The 19,593-nt window shown below is 32.3% G+C and overlaps 1 protein-coding gene across 4 annotated transcripts in view; it reads left to right on the forward strand.

The window, feature by feature from the left end:
* The window catches only part of LOC148600267 (uncharacterized), a 35,101-nt gene that overhangs the window by 12,170 nt on the left and 3,338 nt on the right, over nt 1–19,593 (forward strand). The window contains exons 1-5 of one of the 4 annotated variants that reach the window (XM_088557677.1): nt 5,351–9,389; nt 14,904–15,124; nt 15,598–15,693; nt 18,371–18,455; nt 19,108–19,546. In XM_088557677.1, the coding sequence (XP_088413803.1) occupies nt 9,387–9,389; nt 14,904–15,124; nt 15,598–15,693; nt 18,371–18,455; nt 19,108–19,116 (414 nt within the window). In that variant the 5' untranslated portion in view covers nt 5,351–9,386 and the 3' untranslated portion in view covers nt 19,117–19,546. Of the gene's footprint in view, nt 1–5,350; nt 9,390–14,663; nt 15,125–15,597; nt 15,694–18,370; nt 18,456–19,107; nt 19,547–19,593 lie in introns of those variants that run through there. The other 3 variants (XM_088557676.1, XM_088557673.1, XM_088557675.1) reach the window with 3 other exon arrangements.

Here is a 19,593-nt window from a genome sequence, read left to right on the forward strand (position 1 = left end):
CCCAATATATATCTAGAGTAAAACATCATGAAAACATATAATTCATTTTTCTATGTATTTCGTCAAAAAGTTGCCGTAAGCTTGTAAATAAAGTCAATATGAGACAACATGTGATCAAATATACGACCCAATCATAAATAAGAAATGTACTACAATCAAGGTAAGAAAATCGCAACAAAAAATAATAAAAAAAAAAATAAAGCGTCCTGACTCTGTTGTTTGCATGACTTCAAAAAATAAATTTCACTTTAATGAACTCGATATTTATTCGCTGCAGTATCGTAAAATTTCATTTATATGCATGATTTTTTGCTTGCAACTGAATCTAGCGGTTTTTTGTTTTTTTTTTTTTTGGTTTTTTGGGGTTTTTTTTTTTTGTTTTTTGTTTTGTTTTTTTGTTTTGTTTTTTGGTTTTATTTTTTTTATTTTTTTTATTTTTTTTTTTCAAGAATGGTTATTTAAAAACGTTTTCCGTAAGTTTTTGCACGTTTCACCTTATCAAATATTTGTTTAACTGCATGCAGAAACTACCTGTTACCCTGTTATTACATTCTGCATCTATAAACAGCAGTAGTGTTGGAAAGATTAATATCAAACCCATGCATTTGATCTTTATTGACTCTTTGTTCAACAAACTTTTAGAGTACACAGGGTGTCTGTAGTGGAAAGGATTACATGCGAAGTGCATACTGTGTCTTCCACAAGGCGCAATTGAGTGTGGTATTCCGATGTTGCAATCTCTACTAATGTGCGCTATATTTTACTGATTATAACTGCGCATGTAAACTTGGAAATTAATTACCGGTATAAAGGTTGATGATTTTAGGATACATGGTTATCTATATGCGTGATCGTGTAGGTAGCAGAATAAATAAAGAATATACAGACAAAACTGATATGTATTATCTAGTAAACATTCTAGAATGCCATGTACAAATATTTATCATACAACATTAAAATACACTAAAAACAAATCAACATATTTTATGTAGTCAGAAACAATAATATATCCCGATGATAGATGTTCTTCGGCAACTTAAGAGTTGATAATTAATTCCCACCTATTGCGGAACTCAAGTGTCTAAAAACGTTATCTTGTGATATGCAATTAATGAAGCTGTTGAATACGAATAACGCTATTATAGTCCATTACTACATTTTTGTCCGTTTGAAATTGACGTCATAGTGCATCAACAAAGCGGTACACTAAGGAACGAAACAATTGAGCGGTAGTTCAAAAGAATCCTCCCTTAAATACCTCTGTATGGTAAATGTCTATAATGTAAAGTAATTACAAATAGAATTATGTAAAATTATTCATCAATGTATCTGTAACAGGCTATAATCAACAATACAATTTTGTTTAAGAGAATACTACCATTTAATTATATACCAAGATGTCTTCTGATTAATATGTTTCGAGTCGGTTTTATATTCCAAAGCAAATTAAAGAACCATTTTTGACACTATGTGTCATTTAAGTATTGGTGTGCGACATCACTTCCATGGATACAGGTGTTTGGAAGTAACTTTCTCTTTTTCATTCTGAAGCTAATTTTTTCATCAAAGTCTGTCCGTTTCAGAAAGAAAGATCGTCATGTATGTCTTCTGTTTATGATTGATGTTTTTGTTTCAAACGGAATTTATTTCAACACATTTTAGCGATATATATTTGTAATATGGTTTAAGAATCTGAAAGGTCCCTGACAAATGATTCTGCTGAGAGATTCCATTTTAGTCTTAGAGTTATCTCCGTAAACACAACATGGCATTTGGTATAAATCTTTCGAATCTTCATGAGTACATGTATGAACCAAAAGCTGTATATTGTGTTGAATTATTTCATAATACTGTCTGGATATTTTTCGAGATTTGAAAGCCTCAACACTATCTTATCTCTATCTTATACAGCGTGTGATTATGCTAACAGTTTGGAAGAATGACGATAATTATTTAAACTCCCTTCAGCTCACTCCAGATAATCTATTTTTTGTTTGGCTTTATGTTATTTTTTGTCTCTTTGTTCTATGATCAGTAGCATTTTGTGAAAACATTTGTTTGACCAGGAATATACATGGAACAACAAGACATCTTATAATTATTTTAAGTTTTTTTCACAGGGTGTCCATTGCATAAAATAATAAGGACCATTCACAGACATGACAATTAAAGTACGTGGCCTGCAAGTGAATATAGATATATCGATTACTTGTATTGCATATTGTATAAAAGAAGATGTTACAAAATACTAAGAAGCAATTTTTTTTAATTTCACTCATACATTATACCTGAACTTGCCACAGCTTTGTTGCCTTTTTGTATCGCGCAAGACTTCTTCCAATAAGGTTTCAGAAACAGTATTATGTTTCTAAAAGATTGAATTTGATGCCCACAGAATTTTCGTGGTCGTCAAAATAAGCTCGTTACGGTGTAATAAGAGAACTGATTGTTTGAAAGTGTCAAAAACTTTCTGTCCTATTTCGTTTTTCACGACTTGCTCGGCAGGTGTCTCAAGAAAAGCAGAGGACGCTTACTCTACTGGTGCACCTGGTCCATGCTCCAAGTTTTTAGTGAAATCCGAGTAGCTTATTTGCTTGTGTTACATTAGGCGTATTTTCTTGGTTATTATATGTTCTTTTTTTATGTCTGTCTTTTTATATGTCTCGTCGTTGTCCCTGGATTACATTATTTGATTTCCACTTGAATCGTGGTTCCTTTTGATAACTCTTTTCCATGTAAAGGGCTGTTCATGTAAAAATTAGGGCAGTATTATCATATGGATAGCACATCATGTTCTCCGACTGAATGTTTTTTTTTCCAAATTATCGTTTACATCATATGTAAATATATGTCATATAGGATACTTATTATTTTTAATTCTCATAACAACGGAAGCAAGTCTTAAACTAATTAAAGTGTTTTTTTTTACATTTTTCAATTCATTCAAATGCTTTTTGTAAAGTGAATTATTCTTTAATCGTTGCATTTAATCACAAAAGCTAACTTTTCACTTCGTGAAAGGATTGTTTTTTGTATATGAAATTCATGAAAACAATTGTATGAAAACAAAATTGTTCATATGCCAATCACTACTTAGATTTTGCATTGAAACCTCTTATACTTTTTTTGAGGTCTCCTGTGACCAGGAAGTCCCATTGATTTGTAATATTAGAGTAAAATGATGTCGGCAGTATGTTTTTATCTGATGAACCTTTATACCAATATTTATCTACTCATAATAACGTATGTTAAATTAAGGTAATTCACTATGAATTGGTCGGAATTGATACGTATCAAATTCTGTAAAATGATATTGCGTGACACTGAGCTTTAATACTTTGGAATTTACAGAAACATTATCAAATGTCATTTCTAAATATATGTTGTCAAGTTTTGATTTCCTGATACTGTTTCTTCTTTTTAAACTTTAGATTGACAAAAGAACTTTTGAATTTCAAGCCAGAACATTGTTATGATAATAATAAGTATGAACATGCATTATGAAAGAGTAGAAAGTGTCGATGCACCCAAGTGAATTAATGTAGTGTTAAAGCACTACCATAAATTCTAAAACGGACTAATTAAAAATGGTAAACCAACAACAGGGAAAGCTAAAACCAAAATAAATTAAAAAATGCTAAAGTATAGTGAATTATCTGTGTACACAAAATGTCCATCGAACGAATATCTAATCACTTATATGAAAATCCAACAACAAATAAAATTGGTCATTTGAGCTTTTCACCCCAAAAGAAAAATATCATTGGTCTTACAAAAATGTTTCTTAAAATTATAAATAACAAGTTTACAATATATTATTTACAAATATTAGCTCAAAAAGGTGTAGTATGACTACCACACTTTAAATCCTGAATGAAGAAAACTAAATTATCACAAAACGTAGTTAGCCGAGTGATCTATAGCATGTCACTTAGTATATGTGAGAAGAGTTTTGTATCTCGCTGTAGGTGTGATTACTGGATACTTCGATATACCAACTTGCAAAAACTGTCTACTCAAATATATTGCTTTGGCCACGTCGTTACGGGAAATTTAAGCATAATCGAAAACAAATCTCTTGGAAAGGCCCTTTCGAAAGGTCCCAAGTATCGTGAACCATACTTGGAATTATAATTTAAAAGTCTTATAAGGGCAAAGGGGTCTTTAGTTTTGAAAATGATGAAAGTTTTAAGTATTCAATGAGTGTCAATGCTATATCAGTTTTCAAAGACCCCCATGAAGCAAAATCATTCTCTACTATACATTGCAATATGTTGTCCGTCATAAGACAAAGCCCAAAACATTATTGTTTTTGTCTGTATTATCAGAGTAAGACGTAGAAAATAATAGCAATGATAAGACCTATACTGCCATTACACTCTCCAAATAGGAGATAACGGTAAACCATATATCTCTGCTATCATATTTTGGTCTCTCTACCAAAGACGATGATTGTGATTTACCCGCTATGTACTGGAATCCTAAATTCGACAAGAACCCACACAAACAACGTTACTTAGCTAGATCTGCAAAATGTACTTACAAACCTCTTTAAACTTTAAGCTGTTATATTCATGTTGTCAAAGAGAGTTTCTAGTCCTACCACAACTCTTGTTAGTCACGGAGTGGTATTTATTCATTTATGATACTGAAAAATTCAAAAGATCTTCTGGAAACCCTATATTCAAGTTAAGTATCAACATATCATTGAAATCTATGATTTTTAAATTATACTTCTATTCCCCATATTCAAAATATTATACACCGTTGTTACTCCAAAAAAAGACGGTACACCAAGTTACGAACATGTATTTCTTGGAAGAGATTCCAAGAAAAAAAATAATCTTTTAAATATACCGATTTTTTTTTTCAAATGTTGGAATTTGTTTCGACAACATATTTGTCCTGTGTGGATGACTCGTTTGTCAACAAATTGTCGACATTCCAAAGGAAATTTGTTTCTCCTCTACATTCACTATTTAATTTTAAGAGGCTGACTTTATAGCTGATCTGATCAAAAAGAAAGGACATTGTTTAGTTAGATCATTTAATCTCAGTTTCCGATACATAGATGACGTATTATCGTTAAACAACCCCAGTTTCGTGGATTTTTTATTTCGCTTTGACCCCAACGAGCTTGATTTAAAGGATACTACAGACAAATATCTTTATCTACAATTTTGACAGCCACAGTAAAGGAAAACTATTGGTCAAACTGTACCACAAACGTAATGACTTTTCATTAGGTATCGTCAACTTCCCTTTCATCTGTGGTAACATCCCTTCAGCACCTGCGTATGGAGTTTTCATATCACTACCGATATGGTATGCCAGAGCTTGCCGTAACTACTTTTTGTTCTTACAATATGGCTTCTGGATAGTTACGGTGTATCCAATTGCACCATCAAAACTTATCTTTTTAACGTGTTACAGTTTTCCTTTCTTCTTTCTTCTACACCACACTTTACTTTTCATTAGCAACTCGGCAGGTGTTTCTGGAAACCAGATGAGCCTTACCCTAAAGGTGCACCTTGTCCATGTTCCCAGTTTGGAGTGGAGTCTGAGTTGCTAATTTACTTTCGTTACTTTATATGTATAAATCATTTTAGTTATTTTATGTTCTTTGTCGTATTTGTCTGTCTACCATGCCCGGTCCTTGTCCTTGCTCTTCCATCCGAAACTGTTGTGCATCAGTTGTTTTTTTTTTTTATATTGCTCCCAAAAACAATATTACCAAACTGGCGAATTTTGTACTAGCAAATTGATTTGCTGTTTGCAGTATATGATCATGTACAGTATACATGTAGCTCATAAAAGAAATATGCAGTTATGGTTGTGAATACATTTATATTTTTTGTAGATTGAAATTCAACTATTTAAAAAACATCCAACCCATGAAACATAATTCTTGGAGTTTTATAAATTTAGGTAGCTGTGAGTAGCTGTCAGATCTAGTACCCCACCCTTATCATAATGTTTGATCATAAAAAATATATGTTGTCTTACAACAAAGATCATCTATAACCATACACACTGTCAGTTGTTTGGGAAAACCATTTATACACCAGCTTAATAATTATCATTTATTCACAGTTAGATACTCTTAACCTATACAGCGGCGGGTCAAGACACTTTGGAAGGATACCAGCCGGGCTTCCTCAGAAAAGGGGTGCTGAGAGAGAACCATTTTTTACTCAATTTCAGACATACAAATAACAAAAAAAAATGGAGGGGTCCGCACGGCTTGCATCTCCCACCCCGATCTGCCACTGTAAAATCCCTGTATCCCTCAGAACGAAAAAAAATAAAACAAAACAAACAGAAAACCATAAAACAAATAACACGCCAGTTCAAACAAACTAAAACTGAGAGTAAGGTTGATTTTTTTACAACCTTATTAGGTATGAAACATGCAAACTAAAGGTACCAGAAGTCAAACACCACTTTCATCTAGAATTGAAGAAAATGTTTATTGCTCTCAAGTGTGAACAAAACTAGATGAACAGGGAGAAATTGAAGAAAAGATGACACAACATCAAGACAATGTTTACAGTGAAACTGCCATGAACATTCTAGGCCATCAGAAGAAAAGAAATTCAGAATGGATAAGTCAAGAAATTTCAAAATGTGTTGAAGAGAGAATATCATTGAGACAAAAAAACCAATGACACAAAGTCAGAGCACTTTTAATCAAATTAAGAGAAAATTTATAGCAAGAACGACAAGGAGGTAAAAAAATGTATGTGGGATGATAAGAGGAAATGGGTAGATGCGTTTTCAAATGAAGCACAAACACCAGCAAACAATGGTTATATGAAAGGTTATATGACATCACCAAGCTACTCTGTAACGAAAGACCAAAGCAAGTAGACTCGGTAATAGACAAATAAGGACAACTACCATCCCAAGGAGGCGAAATAAGATCAAGATGGCAAGAACATTTCAGCGAGGTTCTAAATATCCCCCAGATATTTCTGAGGATCATATTGAGTTGTTGAACATAAACACCGATCCACGTACCGATATAGAAGAAGAGAAGAGCTTAAAAGAAATGAAGAAAGGAAATACAAACAACACTGACATTTGATGGAAGATGACAACAAAGCTAGATGATTTAGACTTTGCAGACGACATTGGCCTTCTCTCTAGCACAAAAGATCTAACGCAACAATAAGTAGACAACCTGAACAGACATGCAACTTCAACTGGTCTAAAACGTAATGCAACAAAAACCAAATCTATGCGACGTCAAGAACGATCAACCCGTCATAATTGCTGGAAAGGAGGTAGAGGACGTGAATAACTTGGTGTAACAGTCAGCAGCACTGAAGGTACAAATGAGGACATACGTAGGAGATTGGGCATCTACAAACAGCATTTTATAAATTCAGTAAAATATGAAATAATGACCAAATAAGCAGAAAGACCAAGATCAAACTGTTTACATCAAATGTGATCCCCATTTTTTATATGGCTGCAAAACATAGAAAATGACAAAAGATACGATAAACTACTGGCCTCAAAATATAAGTAATTCAAATTTGAAAGAACAAGCAAAAATAGAAACAATCAGCCACCAAATAAAGACCAAAAGATGGAAATGGTTAGGCAATTTTGGGGCCAATTATCGATCCGTGACATTACTGCCGGGAGACAAATAACAATTGAACCAGTGGAATGGTTAGTTTTATAATGCATTTTTTTCAAGACTTATGTAAGTTTTCGGTCTGGTATTATTGTAATTTGTAATTATTATTTTATTTCGTTTTTTTTTGTCACATTTTAAGAAACGTTATATTAATGTTATCTCATGACCAGATGTAACTTTGATTATATTTGATGATAGAGCTGTATATGTACACGGTCGTAAAGGGACTTTAAAATGCATAACTTGTGTTTCCTTCATCTCTCATATTATAAGACTTCGTGTTTTATGTGAGAATGTGTAGCATTTGAGCTCTGTATGTATATGTCATCAATTGAGAGATGACAGGTTAATATTACGTTGTAAATATAAATAAGGCTAGGGGGGTTGATTTCATCAACTACTGCTCAAGTTTGAATGAATTGACCGACAATTCAGACCAGAACACCTAAGTTTTCAAAGGGGGGACAAACCGGAGGTCTTGGGGACTTTGATAGTCACAATTAAATCAAATTGACGAGTTATATAGTACTAGTGCTTGTTGGTTTTCATATGGGGTGCTACGCTCCGCTCTGTGTATGCATCTGCAGTCTCTCTCGACCTTTTGTTTGCTACATTGAATTTCGAATTAAAAAAAAAGATGTCGGTAAGTTTTGTGTTCATTGATTTTAAGTGTCTCATGTAAACACTATCGAACCTGACTTATACACAAACGTGTGCACTTCTTCAATGCCACGTGAATTTTGCGAACTAGATTAAAGACGAACTTAATGTCATCTATGCTGAGCACTGACGTTGATCCCTGTTTCTTCTTTATATCTTTTCCATTTGTTTATTCTAAAGTAAAAACAAGTGACATAAATTGATTCAGTACTTTGAGTATTTCAGTTAAGACCTAATTATTATACATTTCTGCCTTTGTATTTTAATAAGTTTGATAAAAATTCAGTTATTTAAAGAAATGAACATTTATTCAACATATTGAAGAAATACGTCGGATATGCTACAATGTCATAAATCGTAGTTATTCCATATCGAGCTCCGATATTAGAAACTGATCACCTGTGCGCTTGAACAGCGGGAACGACAAAATTTCCGATTTTTTTCAATGATTTTGATCAAAAAAAGATAGGCATAGCACTGTTCTAAAACTACATTAAACGCCGAATGTTTTTAAGGTATTGGTGATATGGATCTATTGGGATTATCACGATGGTCTTTTCGGTTTTATATGAAGTTTGTCCATATGTCTTAAAGTGTTACTTTATATGTTTTCAAATGTAGGAACAATAAAGTAAGTATTTTCATGGCTTGTTTGTGCTTGTTTTCTTGTCTCATAACTATTACTGAAGCATATTAATTATGTGGAAGAAATAAGGGAGGTTTAAGACAATCCGTAAATTTCATTATATTGTTTCCCGAAAGTACCTTAACTACCGTAATTTATTTGATATCCAGACATAAAATGCATTAAATACATGAAATAGGTGTCGGTACATTTATTGTCTTGCGAGAAAACAAGTAAGTCGATCTATATAGATCCATATGCATGTAAATTCTGGTGACTTCAATCAAAGCATGTGCTGTAAGGATCGATTCTTAAAAAAATCTCATTGAAAAGCGAAATTGGTTATTTAATGACCAGGAAGACCGACGGACTTAAGCCGTAAAGGAAAGAAGTTAGATTATAACGCAAGAATATTGTTGCAATTTACGTATCGTGACATAATATGGCACAGATATGGTTAGTAATTGTCATTATTTATCTGAAAACTAATCAAGAAATAGATGTCATGAAATTTAAAAACAAGACACCTGCTGTGTATCCATTGTTTTTTTTTTTTTTTTTTTTAATTTTTTTATTATTATTATTATTATTATTAATTTCATTCACCATATTTTTCCTCTTGTAGTAAGATTTTGTTTTTTTAATAGTATTTCATTTTCGTATGCTTAAATTGTTAAGTGCTTTCTTCCATACCATAAAAATCTAATGCAAACAATTATTCAGACAACATAATACCGGAAAGTAGGGGAATTCCCTGCTTTAAAGTCGTTAGTGAAGTCCATATATATTCATATTGTTTAAAAATTATATTTTGTATAAAAGACTTAACGTTCTGATGAAAGAACAAACCAAAACTGTTATGAAACTTAATATTACAGCACTATTGTTTTATTTAAAGTGTTAAAATAAATATATTTGAAATTGACAACCATATATGATGTCTTTGTCTACAGAAAAAAAACGACATTTGTTAATTTCTTCCGTATTCCAATATTAAGTCTTAGCTACGTACATGATTTCGATATGTAAAATAGATAAAAAAACAAGGACTTATTAATTGCTAAAATGTTTCCCATAGAATATCTTATCAATACACATTAAAAGGTGAAATATTTTGGATTCAAGATTCAAGATTCAAAGACTTTATTTAATAACTCAGGCACAGAGTGCAACATGAGAATACAATACAACATTTTAACTACAAACATATATACATTGATAAAGAACAAAATACAAACACATAAAGGGAAAAAAACATGATTAACAGAGATGGTACGGTATTACACAAATAATTTGCTCAAACTCTTTAGAAAAAAAGATACATTTTTCAGTAAATCTACATGACATAATGCAAAAATACCAGCCATTTTCTCGACACTGCTATATTTGATATAATAATCGGGAATATATTTAATTCTGAGGTTACTGATTTCTGGATTAGTACATATAAAAAGATAGTGGAATTCATCTCCTATATCATTATTTAAACATTTTGGACATTTTCTGTCTTCCTTTGCTATATTTAGCCATCTGCCAGTTTCGATAGGTATTTTGAAATTACTCAATCTGAATTTAGTAATATAACATCTATAATTATATTGAAAACGTAGTAAATAAGGCTCTAAACAAAAGTCTTGCTTAAAGAGAGAATAAAAGTGTCCACGAGATGAATTAGCTATATCACTACGCCATTTTTGAATGAATTGATCAATAAATATCTGTTTCACATAATTTTTTTATCCATATTGGATTAACTGGCATCTGGCTATTAAATATAAAACTTAAACCAGTATCATCAAAAATGTTTGCAATATTTTTCACAAAAGCTGACTGATATTGACCATCTATATACAAAGAGTACAACAATTTATAAATTTTTGACGATAACTTATTGGTTACTAACAATCTACTCCAAAAGCACAACATTCTAATCTTGATATTAATGTATAATGGGTATCGACCTAATTCACCATATACTAGAAAATTAGGAGTTGTAATTCTGACTCCAAGTATTTTCTTCAAAACTGTAAATGCACCTTTTCTATATTATCGTGTTTTCCAATACCCAAAACTTCACTACCATATAAAAGAATAGGCGCAACCAAAGAATCAAAAATCTTTAACTGTAAATCTATTGGTAGTCGTAAATTTCGTATTTTATAATAAACAGCATATAAAGCTTTTTGTGACTGTTCGACCAGTTTCTTTTTTGCAGCATTAAAACTACCATTATATTTAAATAGTATGCCCAAATAGGAATAAGTATCAGTATAATCTAGTTATTTCCCATTCAACTTCAGTTTTACATCTGGTCTAAATTTTCTTTTTGAAAAAACCACAACTTTAGTTTTTTCAGTATTTACCTCAAGTTTCCATAATTTACAGTAATCATCAAAAATATTTAATGTATTTTGCATGCCATCCAAAGTTTCCGAAAAGAGCAAAGTATCGTCCGAATAAAGAAGGAGAAAAACCTTCATGAAAATATTCAAATGTTCGAAAAATAAATCGTCAACTATGTGTAATGAATCAGCATAATGATTTTCAAAATATGATTCTAAATCATTCATGAAGATTGCAAAGAGGAAGGGCGAAAGATTTTCCCCTTGCCTCACACCTAGTTCACAAGCAAAAAAATCTGAATTAATACCCCCTTTAGTTACACATGACTTTATATTTTGATACATATTCTTAATGATATTAAAACATTTTCCCTGAATATTAGATTTTATTATTTTTGACCAGAGACCACTTCGATTCACCTTATCGAAGGCTTTACTAAAATCTATGAACGTGCAAAACAATTTATTCTTTTTATGCAAATATAAATCAATAAAAGAATTCAAGATGAAAATATTATCAACCGTTGAATGTGATTTTCTAAATCCACATTGTACCTCCGAAATAAGGTTAATTTCGTCAGAAAACGAAGTAAGCCTGTTATTTATAATAGTAGTAAAGACTTTGCTGAAGCAGCTTACTAGGCTTATAGGACGGTAGTTTTTCGGATCCATCGAATTCCCTTTATTTTTATAGATTGGATGTATATTACCTGTTGTCCATGATTCGGGGACAATACCTGTTTCAAAAATTATATTGAATAGTTTCGTATAAACAGGAAGCATAATAATGAGTGTGTGTTTTAAATATTCATTAGTAATAAAATCTAAACCAGATGCTTTATTACTATGTAATTTTCTCACCACACACTCAATTTCTGCTGCCGTTATTTTACCATTCAGTATACGGTCTGAAATTTCAGAATTAATATCGTTCTGCTCATCAGGATTAAAATCTAATTGAGTGTTGTCACCACGATTTATTTCTTTAAAATATTCGTACAAATCTTTAAACGGGACATCGATATCTGACTTCTTGCTGTTGGTACAGCGGCGAAGAATATCCCAAAATTTCTTTGGATTACTCTTAGAAACGCTTCTTATTTCACCCGTCATCTGGTTTTGAAATTGATCGTATGCTTTATTAAGCTCTTTTTTGTATTCTCGACTAGCAAGATTCATTCGCGCTTTATTTAAATCGCTTTTACAAACGTTATATTTTTTTCTAGCTGTATGAAAAATTTCGCGCTTATCTTTACAAGCGGTATTAAACCACGGGGTTTGTTGCGAATTATCACTATTAGGTCCATCTCGATTTGTAGGACTCTTTCTAATCCCGAACACAGATTTTGCTGTGTCATTAAAAAGTTCGCCGATGTCGTCAACAATTTTGTTAACACAGTCATCTGTAATAACTTCTCCGTTATTATGCTTTTCATCAAGTAAATCAACAAAGCGATTTATATTTTCAATTCTGGAGTCTGACAGAAAACATTCTATATAGTTTTCAGTTTTATCTTCGGACCAAGCGCGTGTAGTCGGGATACTATCATCAGGTGTCTCGGATTTGGTAATCGTCCGGTCGCGTTTCAACATACCAAGGGAAACGTGTAACCGTTTATGTACGTCGGAAAATAATGGCGAAAAATCTTTTACTTCAAAATCAGTAATATATGGAAATAAATTTGAAGATGCTAAAAAATAATCAATCAGTGATATGTCACCACTTGTGCATTCACCTTTCATATTATCTTTACCTACTCGACCATTTACAATATAAATATTATTTTTTCTACAAAAATCAAGTAGCCTGTGGCCGTATGCATTTGGTCGACCTGTACAAGATTTTTTTCTATCTAATGGTATACCTGCTTTTGTTAAATTTTCATAGTCATACATGAACTTTATCAAGTCTACATCCTCATCTAAATCAAACAGATCTAATAATGACTTGTCTGTTTCTACATAATCTAGTAAAGTACCAGTTTTTGCATTATAATCACCAAGAAATCCAATATAATCACCCTCTTTCACCATATCAATCATCTCCGATTCAATTTCATTGAATACTTCGGGAGAAGAGTATTTAGTGTTTTCGGGTGGGACATAAATACATGCAAAAATAAAATTGTGATCAGATTGTAAAAAGGATTTATCAATTTTCACCCATTGAACATAATCGGACTCTGTTTCTGGAAATTTCAGAAATTTGGATAGATAATTTTTATAAATAATTATAATACCACCAGATTTCACCAGACATATTTTCCTGTGTTTGGCTTTGTAACTATAACCTTTTGGTAAACACAAGTGATCATACATATCAGTTTTTGTTTCTTGAAAAAATAAAATGTCATAGTTTTGAATAAATTGCAAAAAATCAGGGTTTTTTAATTTTGAAATTAAACCACATACGCTAAGACATGATAAATTAAGAAAATGTTTATTACAATTTTTATTGTACTGTTCTTTTGCACCACTATGCCGCTTGGCCTAACTGAAATGTACTTGTCTGGAATCCGGAACTGTACCGCGCACATCTTGGGAATTCATTCCTTCCTGTTGCATCCTGTTAATATGGTTCAATTGTCTTGGTTCGTCTGTGATATACGGTCTACCATTTACGAAAAGTTTATCACGTATTATATATGCCCTTTGGTTTTGTTCGCGTAGTTCCTTCATGACTGGCACTAACTGCCTTCTCCTATCGCTAATCTCCTGCGGGTATTGCTGGTATACTTTATACGATTTTCCCGACAGTTCGGTTCTAGCAGCGGTGAGAACTTTTTCCTTTTCGTTGTTGTAAAGAAATTTTGCTACAATTGATGGTGGTTTTCGATCACGTCGTGGCTTTAAACGATGAACATTATGAAACGATATGTTAGAGTCAATTTTCATTTCATTTTTAATAAAATCGATTAATACCTTTTCTGTATTTTCAATTGTGGTAGGATCAGGCTTCACTTCGGGGATGTTTTCAAAAATTAAGTTGTACTTCATCGCACGGGTTTGTTGGTCCAAGAACGATTCGTCATGTCCTCAAGCTCCCCCTTTGCTGCTTCTAGGTCGCGTAATCTTGTATGAAAAATTTGCATATCACTATTGTTCTTTTCAAAATTGTTTTGATGATCCGTTACCGACCTTTTGAGTTGTACAATGTCATTTTCAACCACATTAAATCGCTGTTCTATGTTTCGTAATCTATCAACGATACTATCCAGTAGGTTTAATTTTGTAAGTTTATTTTGAATGTCGTTCAAAACAACACCGACGCTATTGTTAATAGGAAACTGTCCCATTGTTGACAATTGTGTGTATTGTCCTTGACCCTGTACGGAATTTATATGTTGTGGCGGTGGGTTTGATTGGAAATTACTGTGTATTGGCGTAGATGATTGACACTTTGTTGCACTCCTTGGACGTTAGGGTTTATTGGAGATGCGCTCTGGAGGTACGGTGGTGGACCTTAAAGCATATCATTTGCATTTTGGATGGCGAAAGTCAAATTACCCATCTGCTGTTGGGGTGTGCTCGACATGTTTATGAACGATCCACCCTGGGAACTGTTCATGTGCTGTCTTTTGTTTTTACGTCCCATGCATGTGCTTTTATTGCATTCTTCATATTACAGGCAGAAAATACAGTTGAATTGCTAATAGGTATTGGTGACCTCAACAAAGCTCCATTTGACAAACAAAATCAAAAACTGACCTCTGTAAAATACACCCGTCCATCCATGTCCGCCATGTACCCTGAAATTGGCCGATTAAGACAATGGCACAAGGCTACAAAAATTATGCTCAACTACCTTGGGAAATTGAATCCATTGAAATTTAAAGAAAATCAAGCATTGTAAGTATTTATGTTTTGCGATTTAGACTCTGTTTTAGCTGGTATTTACGTGCATTTTACAATGCCTACAAATTGATTAAGATGTCTTTCATGAGCTTAATTATATTTCTAACAAAAGCTATTGCATGTTATATTACATAATTATTATATTAGATCTAGAAAGATTGTAGGGAAAAAACAAACAGAAAATGCTCGTTAGTGTAATGATACGGTACTTATCTTTAAACGACACAACTTAATTCGAATTTTAACTTTACAATTATGAGGAAGGTAATATATTATATGCAACAATATTAAACATGCAACAGAAATTTAAATCGACACTCATTTTTGTGACTGCTTTGTTTTTGTTTTTGTTTTTGTTTTTGTTTTGTATTGTTTCATTTGTTTTTTTTATTGCATTGTTTTGTTTTTCATCTGCTTTTTTTTTTTTTGTTTCAATAATATAATTATTGTGTTATAAAATACTTTAGAAGACTTTCAGACGTGGGAGCAAATTGTAGTGTTGGGACAACAGCCGCAGAAACACAGCCGGGCAGTAAAAATGGAGAAGAATCGCGATGGCAAAGGTATTTTGATGAGGAAATATCTTTCTATTTGATTATATAAAGTGGCATAAAGTATACTCTTCATGTTAATGGAGGAATAAAAGATAATCAATCAATCAATTAACATAGTTTTGACACTATTAAATAAGGCCATATATTTATATATTGTTTTTCAATTTCTCATACATGTACGATATTTATAATTAACCATACATACCAAGTATTAGAGAGGAGGTGTCCGCGATCGTTCTGTAAAATGTTTTGAAAATAGCACAAGATTTTATATAAGAAGAAGCACGGTGCTATAATATGTTTGGAAACGCTCAGAAAAGTCATAGGATAAGATAATGACATTTTACAATATTGCAATCTGTATTAACCCTTACGCATGAAAATAATGCAATCTGTTTTTTTTTGTTTTTTTGTTTTTTCTGTTTGTTGTTTGTTGGGGTTTAACGTCCGAGCAGCAATATTTCAGCTATATTCAGACGATGAACATGAAATTGATGATAAAATGAACATAAAATGATGATAAAATGAAAAAGGGATGGGACACAAGGACAATGGGATCGACTAATTTTGATTGCCACTGGAAATAGGGAGAGGTGGGTAGGGTCGGGCAATTAAGCCTCCTGTGGCGGAGCCCTATGGTTCCTACTCCGGGAGAACACCACAGTAGGGTTCTTTAACGTGCGAGGAACGTAGCATCTTTCCCAACACGGTGCACCACTATGGTTTGCCGTCAGGATTTCCGTATTATAGCCTGACAACCCCAGCATGTAACACACCAGGGGTATTCCATTCCACCACCTGGGGCACACATCCCAGTTGCTCTGTGGGCAGAGCGCCTTCGCCCCGGCCAAGGTTCTGAGCACTATTTAGTCGCCTTTTACGACAAGCTTAGCGCTGCTGCAGGCCTATTCTTTTAATACCCGGACCTGCAACGGGCTAATGCAATCTGTGTTACCCCTTACTGTGTTACCTCTTACTCATGCAAATAATGCAATCTTTATTACTCCTTACTCGTGTAAATAATGCAATCTGTATTACTCCTTACTCATGTAAATATTTTGATATGTATTACCTCTTACTCATGTAAATATTTTAATATGTATTACCCCTTTCTCATGTAAATAATGCAATCTGTATTACCCCTTACTCATGTAAATAATGCAATCTGTATTACCCCTTTCTCGTGTAAATAATGCAATCTGTATTACCCCTTACTCATGTAAATAATGCAATCTGTATTACCCCTTACTCATGTAAATTATGCAATATGTATTACCCCTTACTTATGTAAATATTCGACTTTTGTTCTCATTCTAATGAGTATAAATATTTGCAAAAAATGATTTTGAATCATGCTTGTCTAAAGTTTAAATTGGGAATGGACCACAATTTCGAACATTCTTTTTCAATTCTAATAATGTAAATCATTTTAAAAATCTGATTTGGTAGTTACTGTAGACAATTTTGAGTTTTTTATGCAGTTCTAAATAAAATAAAATTGCGCTAAAACGTAGTCAGTAGCCAGCGAGCAGTTTTTTTATATGCGCGTGGCACAAATTAAAATTTATAAAATCAATTTGAAAATTGTAAAAGAATGTATTTATTGTTTTGAAATATATCTTTTTAATATATCCGATTAATCAGTTGAAATTGCTGAAATAGATTATAAATTTACGACATTGAATTGAAAAAAAAAAACCTTTATGATTTTTATCATTTCGGCTTTCTTTAAGAATCATGTGAACTCTATAATAAATAAATTATATATATTTATTAGATATTATTGGTCCTTCACTTGTGTCAGTGATTTAATATCATTTAGGCTGTTACCTATTTCTTTGTATTCCTTTCTGATGCTTACAACATTTTTTTATAACTGCTGTCGTTTCTTGTAACCATCTTAAGTCTTTTTCGCTTAAGCTATGATCAATCTGTATTCACCTTGCAGATCATTTCAAACTTATGTTGTTAAAAAACTGTAAAATAACAAATTCTAGTGGGTTAATCGAAATTAAGAATGTAAACCATTATTTTTTTTATATTTTCATACCAAAAGTGTAGCTGTAGATAAAAGAAAACACTTTTTAGATTATTTTGAAAGAAAAAATGATGACATATGCTTAAAATTGAATGTAATAAATCATACATGCACCTTTGATTACGAAATCAAATAAACTGACTCGTACTTTTATTTCATGAATAAGAGCAGATCATTGGTTCAAATATATCTGAACTATCATTGAACTCATTTGTGTATTTCCCTGTAATTAAAATTACCACTAAATACTTAAACAATGAATTTTATCCTCTAATGACCTCATTAAATATATTACTCTATGCGAAGCATGATATATATATATATATGTAGTCATCGAGCTGTCCGTCCGGTCGCCCCTCTGTTTGTCATTCTGTTCTCCACATTAAATCAAGAATTCATATTAAACTCCTAAACGAAATTAATGAAAACCACAAATTCTCTGTCCAATGTTAACATAGTATATCGCCATTACTTGATATTTGAAGTTTACTACAGAAGAGAAGAACTCATGTATTTAGTTAAAATATGGAATCGTCAATTCATATGACAGCATTTTTAAAATCAAACTTTGGAAAAATTTTGATTACATTTTCATCAAACAATGATTCATTGATTCATGGTCATAAGTAAATTACACTGTTTTAACAGGCCTAATGAAGAGACACTAAAAAAGGAAGCATGGCAAAATAATGATACGGCTAATGATTCATCGGTCAAAGGCATCACATTATTTGTAAGTTATTATCAATGATTTTATTATTTTTTGATAAACAAACGTCTTTTTACCAAATAACTAGGGCAATATATAAACTGATTGGTCACACTAAAAATCCTGGACCAATGCGTAATTAAATTAAATTGATTGGAGTCTGCCAAAAGGTCAATATATTGTAATTTGAGTGGAACAAAATGGCAGGAAATAAATTTTCACCCACAAGTACTTTGTGATCATTTAAATAGATTATTAAGACTTAATTTGGACAAAGTTTACGAATGGTTTAAACTTCATATATATGCCATATACCATAAACAAACAAACATAAAAACAAAAAACAAAAAACAAAACAAAAAGGCAATTACTGACGCTGAAGTTCCCATTATTTTTTTTATATCGTATAATACACATAAAATCACATTGAATGTATTTTAATTTTTCTATATTTGAATATTTAAATATTTCTCCTTCAGTTACTTGTGATTGTTTAACCTATCGCCGAATTTGTACTATGTCAACCCGCCTTCCCCATTTCCACGTTCCAGTCCTACAACAAATATACCATACATCCGAAACATGTTTTTAAATGGTCGTGATTTGTGACATGTACACCCGGTTATTTGATGTACGTATATTTATTACCTTACTTTTATTTTTTTATAATTTACAGAGCAAATGACAGCAAATCCGAAATTCAACAACGAACATGCATGAAAGGATTGGCACCTGAGAAATTGTGCAAAGTGATATGCTGTATTTTTCTTTCATTAGTTGTCTTTTTAGGTGGCTTTATATATAGAATAACTCTACATATCCAAATGTGGCATTTAAACACACCAACAAACTCAAGCATGGCATCGAAATACCGTCGACTTGGCGGACTTATACAGCAAATCGACTACATAACCCATCAAGGAAATGCATCAGGGAATATTACCAGTGAGGCATTGGGAACTATTACAAGTGAGAAAGAACATTCGGTTGACGAGACTTGGGTCTGGGCTATGTTCATAGTGGTTATAGCTCCATATGTATTTGCAACTCTTTCTGCTTTCATCAGAATATTGTTCAAAACCAATAAACCCTTGAAGCCGAAGATAACTGGAGTGGTAAGTCATTTTAATTCTAAACTCACCCTTTAGCAAAGTTTGAAAGT

The sequence above is a fragment of the Perna viridis genome, chromosome 13 (genome assembly GCF_037379345.1).
Source record: "Perna viridis isolate PV_CMFRI_1.1 ecotype Kerala chromosome 13, ASM3737934v1, whole genome shotgun sequence".
In the NCBI taxonomy this organism is placed as follows: domain Eukaryota; kingdom Metazoa; phylum Mollusca; class Bivalvia; order Mytilida; family Mytilidae; genus Perna; species Perna viridis.